Raw genomic sequence first — 7,442 nt, forward strand, 5'->3', positions numbered from 1 at the left:
AATAGACAGGAACAGCTGGAAAGCTGCTTATGCAGCTTGGGCTCAGTTTAGTTAGGATGGGCCTGGGGTAAACTGTACCAGCAAAAACAGTGCTATGGGCAGTAATCTTGTATACTGACAGTCTATATTCATGTAAATAAAAAGCAGCTCTGAAGGCAGTCAGCGCTTGGTTGTTATCTCATGATCTTGTCACAGGAACGCTGCTCAGAAAGGTGGTAAATGATACCAGCCGTTATCTTCACTGGAGTTCATTGGGTGAAAAAAAAATCTTCCCTTCAAGAAATTAAACCTATGCAGATCCCATTCCTTTTTATGCAAAGCACTCTAGAAAAACTGCTTCAGTTATAGCTGGGTTTGCTGTGACTGGGTAAGGAACACTTGCCTAATACGTTGTACAGCTAGAAGCACCATAGGCACCATTGTCTTACAAGGAAGTAAGACATTTCACTGCTGGATTTTCTTTTTCTCACAAGGGCAGGATGTTTTCACAGGTTCTGTGAAATGTAATGTTTCATGTAGCCAGACTTTGAGTCTTCTGTAGGTTACTCAAAAACCTAGTCCTAGGCTTTCAAAAAGTCTTTGCTGTCCTGGTGAAAGTGCTGTATTGCTTGTCATGATCCTCACGTATTTATTGCATGTTTCTGATGGATCTCTTTAAAGAGGCTGAGAAAATTCCGTTTACTTACATTAGACACCCAAGTGTCAGCCAGACAAGCCCTACACCTGCTGCATTTTCTGTTTTTCTGTCCATGGCATAGCTGACCCTCTGAGAGGCAGCTCTAGCAAAGGCATCTGGATAAGTAAGCAAGTGCTGGGTGAGGGGGGAGCACTGCAAACTAAGGAACAGCAGAAGCAACTGGGTTGATCCTGCTCAAATTCTGTTAAATGCAATTCCAAGTATTCCAAGTGTCTAGTATTGTAGTCATGACCTCCAGAGTACACAGAGAAGCTTTTTTAAAGTAGTTCCTGTTCTTTATTAATGCTTTAATCATTCAAAAGTGCAGCTAAGTCACTATAATTTTGTTTTTCTATCCCATTCAGAAAAGCATTTTAGAAACATAGTCGTTCTTCACTGAGAATATGCAGTGTCACCAAAAACTTGCTAATTTTAAACTGTATAGTCTCTGATTATCCAGTGTAATAAATAGTGATACTGTCGTATGGCAAGGGATGTTGGCATATGCTCAGTTCCCAAAATCAATAAGACGTTGGCATAGTAGGTGCTTAAAGTTCTTTGTGGCAGTAAGACCATAGTTGGTCAAAATCAGTTGGGGAATACCTTACTTCATTAACTGTGATTGTGATAAAATTTAACTTTTTTTTTTGTAAAATTTCTGCTGTTGCAGACCTCAGCTATGCTTAAAACTGTTGAAAGGCAAAAAATGGATGCTCTGACAAGCAAGGGAAAAAAGCAGACACTGAGGTGAGGTTTTGTTTATATTCCTTCTTTTTCTGGTTCATTTCTTAAGTAAATACTGTGTTTTGAATGATGCAACTCTCTGTTCATGTTAAATATCGCTAAACATAATCCTAATGATAACATACTGATCTCAACATCGTTTTTGATTCTGGTTTTCAATCAGCTTTGCTTAATGCTAAGCATGTTGCATGACTGAAAATACATATGCTTCCAGTGGCCTTTTTGAAATCTGCCATCTCTCTGTGTTCTACCCTTTCAACCTGTGTTGTTAACAAGGGATTTTCTTTTCTTCTGTTTTACTGTGGAGTTGGGGGCAACAAATGTCCCCTTTGGTCCATTAAGAGTAATTCAATTAAATTATTGCTTAGCTCGATGCTTTTTATTGAGTAGAGATTGTAAGGACTTCTAGAATGATAATGTGAGTGATTTTAGATCATACTGGAATATCCCGATTTGGAAGGGGCCCATAAGGATCATTGAGTCCAACTCCTAGATGGCAGCATGAAAAGTCTTCATTGTCAGTGTATTTCTAGTTAATTACATGGGTTAGAAATTTAAATGTGAGAAGAGCCCACCTGTTCTGAACTACAGAGAAATAAAATCAATTGCTGATTGTAGTGCTTGTGAGATTGCTTGAAACTGGGGATGTATTTTTTTAACTGAAACGAAAGTATTAAGACTATAATGTACAAAGAATATAGGGAATCGGGTAAAGTTGGATTGAACCCAGTATCCTGCCTCCAGTTGCGGTAAGTAGATGCGTGCAAAAGGGCAGGCAGATAAAATGTTTGCTTTTGGAACTCTCCCAAGTATTTGGAGACTTCCTGAGCTACTACGGTTTCTATGTGTTCAGTATCTCCCAATAAATAATCTTCCATGAATCCACTTACCTATATTATTAATACTAGCATCCATTATACATACTAGGAACATCTACAAACATAATGAGTAATTTATAAGCATGAAATGCATACACGTATTTGCTTACCTGCTTTATCCTTCCATTCTGTGTAAGCATTAAATAACAGGATTTCAAAAATTGGAACGCTCCAGAGGAGGATTTTAGTAGAATATGAATGAACTGAAGTTTCCCGATACAGAGAAAGACCATCATATTTTCTGCCCGTGTTCCATTGTGGAGAGGGTGTGAGAGAGTAGTGTGGTGGTGCCTAGCTGCACATCAGTGCTAAACCACCACAGTCTAACGTAGTTCATGTGGAGGAGGCCAGGCAGTTAGAACTAGAAGAATTCACTGTCTTTGCTGGATTAAATATCATCACACAGATACTGAGTTTTGCTGAGGGTTAACACCGATCAGCGATTGTGCTGGCAGTCTTATTAATTTATTTTACCATACTATTACTTACCGTGAAAATTAATGACACTGGATTTCTGCAATTTTCTGTATATCAAACAAAAGAAAATAAGGTTTACTGTAATTGCTAGTCTCACAAGGCAGGTATTGTAACAAAATACCCCTTCCTTCCCACTTTACCTCAAAGGACTTTTTTTTTCTCTGAATTGTCCTTAGTAGCAAAGGACCTAGTTCACAAAGCATTGGTTTTATAACCAGTAATGTACAATTTTCACCTCAAATTTTGGTCTTGGTAGAAAAAATAGAGATAAGAATGAGACTTTGGTGTCATTTCTATTTTAAGTACTAGATACAGGTAAATGTTCCTCGATCATGACAAATTTATCACAGCCCCTGTTATTTCCTTTGAATTATGTTTTGATTTACTACCTGAAGTTTTTTTCATTCAAGCTGATGTGAATGAGAAACAATTTCATTCAAGTTAAGAGAAGATCTGTGTGATTGAAAATCAATTGTTCTTGAGAATAATTTGAAAGTTTTCTGTCCAGGGTGGTTCTGTTAGCCTTTCAAAAACCACCTGCATTCACTGGATTTGAAACCATACTATAAAACGATGCTTAATGTTTGTTTTAACCTTAGGTAGGGGTACAGGAAGCCCAACTCATATATTAAAACAACGCTGTAACATTTTTGTGTTGTAATTATGAACCATAATTTTTGTTGCATTCCTTTTCCTGGCTATCTAAACATAGAGGACAAGCTCAGTAGAGATCCTTTTCTGTGTTATTTCACAGTGCACCAAAAAAAATAGGGTAGTTGACAGCTGGGAAAAAAAGCAAGGATGTTTTGATGACTCGTGTCTCTGGTGTAGTCTGAGCAGCCAATTTAATGTCATTCTGAGCCCCTACTGCTGTACTGAGGTGAATAGCAGGGCTTATTAGCAGTTTCAGCACTGCACTGGCAGCAACTACCTAGCTGCTAGTTTGCATCTGGCATACGACCAGCTGCATGCAAAATTCCGCACAGACATATGTCTGCTTGGTCCAGTTCTGCAGTGGTTCTTTGATTGTAAGTAATCAGTTGATCTGAATTTCATTTCCAGTTGGTTACTTCACAAACTGAGGCCTAGGGTTGTGATCGTCCAAGCTGTGAATGGATGCAGCTCCATATTTCTGTGGGACCAGCTCTCCCCTTACGTGGATGCATCAGTCTCAAGAAGACTAGGGAGTCTTAGGGAGAGCTTTGCTGGCTGTTTGCCCAGAGATTTGAAGCTTGTGCAGATCATGTCATTGCAACTCCTACCAACTCTCTGGCTGTCATGAATGTAAAGATGCGGTTTTGTGACATATTTTCCTTCAGAATGCCTATTATTTGAGAGAGAGACTGAAACCCTTTAGGCAATTAGGGCAATATACAGTGCTGTCTGCCAGCTGCAGTGATGAACAGGGAGAGAAACAAAGATACTTTATGTAAGTGTGGAGATGCATGCTGCATGATGGTGACAATGAGCCTTCCAGTTTGTAGAATCACCATTTCCCCCCTGGAGATTTGTTTATGTTCTCACTGACTTCTCGTAGATCAAATGAGACCAGCTCCAGTAGGTTTTGTGTAGGTGGTGTATGTATCTGTGATGAGTACCGCTTCAGAAGTCTGCTAACAGCATTTCCTATGTAAGATCATGGGCTCAAGAGAATGATCTGCAGACTGACACACCTGCACCTCCATGGAGTGGTTTTCCATTTCTTGATGGGGATTAGGTAACTGATGAAGATGTCTCATTGGCTTTCTCTTTGTGCAAATGTTTAGTATTTTGTTCATGTTCTTTGAATGCCATCATTTAGATAACAGGACGTAGTCAGGAATCATGAGATGAGGATTGTTTTAGAATGCAGAATAATCAAATGCTCTGCTAGCCCTCCAACCTAGAAATACACTTGTGTTTTCCTCTCAGGGTTATTAATTCACCATAATAATCAGTTATGCTAATATAAAAAGCATGCAAATTTCTAGCAGTTGAAGCTTACAGGAAATGTGACATTTGATGACTAACTTCATCCATTTTATTTCAGAGGGAGATGCAGCGTTCCGCAAAACCTGAAGATGGTTAATCCCCAAAAAGGACCAATTAAAAATACTGCAGGAGTAAAGCAGCTTCCAAAACTAAAATCCTGATTTAATATACATTTTTTTAACTGAAAATTTCTAAATCAAAAATGAATGCATTTGTGCTATACTGCACCAAACCCAGACCAGCACATCTTCTTGGCAGCCTTAGTATAAGTTTGTCTTTGCCTGTTGGAGTTGTTCTTCTAGTTGACATTTTTGTTCTGGTGATCTCTGACTCTTTCCATTCTGGTTCTCATCAGTTATTCTGAGCATCTGGGAGCTGGGAGCTTTGGAGAACATTTAATTTGTTTATATACTAGGTAGATCTGGTAGAACTGGTAGGTAGAACTGTTGAACATAAATAAGTCTGTAATATTTTTGACATCTCAACCAAGGAAAAAAGAACGCAGAGTGATATAACCTGAAATGTAATCTCTCTACACAAAACAGTAAATCTCTGTAGAAATTCCATCCAAAACCATCTGGTGTAGCAGCGAAGAAAACATTCAAGTAGTCTGATGTTGGTGCAGCTGAATATGCCTTTCATTTCTCTTTTAAGAAGACCAGCAATAGCCAGTACCATACAGTAGAGTTCCTTTGCAATATAAAGTTGTTTATTTTTTTTCCATGACCTTTATTACTCCAGCAGAGAGACAAAACACATCCAAATTTAACTTTTTAAAAAGTTGGCTTGCCGTAGATCCCATTACCTTTTGTTTGTATGGCCTACGAGCACACTGTCACATTTAGCTATTTTAGGCACTAGTTACAGAGAGAAATGAAAGAAAAATTGAGCATTTTTAATGAAGGATTCTTCAGAACGTGTCTTGCAAGGGGGATTGTTTCTTTTAAACATTACGCTCACATTATGTTTCCTGATATTGGTATGGTGCTATCTGCAATTTGAATTCTCATGTGGATGTTTTTATCCACAGTCTGGGTTCCATAAAAATCTTTATGTATTGTTCAGTGGCACTGTTCCATATATTTTTAGGGCCCCGAATAGTGCCAGTCTTTAATCTCTTCAATGAAAAGTAGGACTACTTTGTGTTTTCATTCTTAAGAATGCAGTCGTAGTTTCATTACCTACAGCATTTTAGTCATTAAACTTTGACAGAATTAAGTAGCAGCAGAAAAAATGTTTTGGTAATGAAGCTTCAAGCTTCTGGGTTACATCGTAAAAGCTCTTGGCAAAGAAAATATGATTGATTGACTGCCCTTTATTATTTTTAAGAGCATCCCTAGCTCTTTGCAGTATCTAGTAAAGGTTTTTGCCTCTTTAAGAGCAGTACAAATAGTTCCTTATTACTGGCAGCACTAAAGTGAGGCTGTAATTAAACTCTTACAAAAAGATCAATGATGCCTTTATAAGATCCAGGGAAAGAAGACCTGCAGTATTGTACAGCATATTCAGTATGCAGAACTCGTTTTTCTCTTATGTAGCGTGAGACTTATTACAGATATTTCTCATGTTATTCTGATGCACCTGGTATAATTCTTTCCTAAGCAGGCTGGTCTGCGTAGCACAGCTGATGAGGGTGGCACTCTTCTGTTCCTGTTTTTACATGGAAAGTTTCCCAATTTTATTTGTCATTGTGGAGAGAGAGAAAAAATCACCATAATGGTTCTGTTGGCGTAAAAGACAAGGACATCTGCAGTAGCAAAGAATATCCAGTTCTTGGATTCATGCTGCAGACATTGCTGCTGTCTCTAAATCAAATGTTAGTCAGTGCTGTTGACTGTAGTCCTTGTAACACTTCGGAAGAATTGGAAACTGCACCAGCATGACACAACAGCATTTGTTCACAGCTGGAGACTTGATTCCTTCCCTCATGGGTAGTCCTTACTGAGGTAACAATTCTGAAGCTTTAAAAGAGACATTCATTGTTAACTGTTGGTGCAATAACGACCTGAGGAGAGGAGCAGACTGTGTCCTCTTAGTCCCTGTTTCAGCGTGCCAGGAACAAGATCAGGATTTGAAACTCAGCAGTCTGGTAATTAAGCCCTGAAGCATGTGTTTCACCATTCTAATTATGTGTCCAGCTGTAGCATTTGCCTTGCAAAGCGGTTATAGTTCTCTGCTCCTTACTGTAGAAATTACTTGCCACTTCATTTTCCTCCTGTCTTTCTGCAAATAAGGGCAGGCTGATGACTGAGTTTGATCAGTTGAGTTTCTTTGCAACAGCAAAAAGGTAATTCTTGGTTTCAGAAGTGTTTTGTTCTAACTTTGGGCCTGAATAAAACATTTACACTGTTAATTTTTTGTTTGTTTGTTTGTTTTCTAAGAGCTTTTGGAAACCATGTATGAGTTTTTTTTAGGTTTGAGTTTGGTTGGGTTTTGGAGGTGGACACGTGTTTTGAAACTCCTGATTTATCCTTCATGGACTTTCCTCATTATTATGCTGTGCTGTGAAATGGTTCATGTTTACACTTGCAGCAATTAACAGTTCCATGTTTTTACACAATATCTTCTACATGAATGATTTCAGCACATTTTGGAGTCATTAATCCTTCAATGCACGGTATGTACCATTATTCTCATTTTAGGCCTGGGAGACTGAATTTAAAGTAAACAGGAGTCTAGTGAAGTCTGTCTTTTCC

General features: G+C 38.4%; 1 protein-coding gene across 1 annotated transcript in view; it reads left to right on the plus strand.

The window, feature by feature from the left end:
• Positions 1–7,099, plus strand: part of LOC110388459 (coiled-coil domain-containing protein 169-like) — a 28,098-nt gene extending 20,999 nt beyond the window's left edge. Inside the window, exons 7-8 of the mRNA XM_021377762.1 lie at positions 1,347–1,423; positions 4,805–7,099. Of these exons, the coding sequence (XP_021233437.1) occupies positions 1,347–1,423; positions 4,805–4,907 (180 nt within the window). The 3' untranslated portion in view covers positions 4,908–7,099. The remainder of the gene's footprint in view (positions 1–1,346; positions 1,424–4,804) is intronic.

The sequence above is a fragment of the Numida meleagris genome, chromosome 1 (genome assembly GCF_002078875.1).
Source record: "Numida meleagris isolate 19003 breed g44 Domestic line chromosome 1, NumMel1.0, whole genome shotgun sequence".
In the NCBI taxonomy this organism is placed as follows: domain Eukaryota; kingdom Metazoa; phylum Chordata; class Aves; order Galliformes; family Numididae; genus Numida; species Numida meleagris.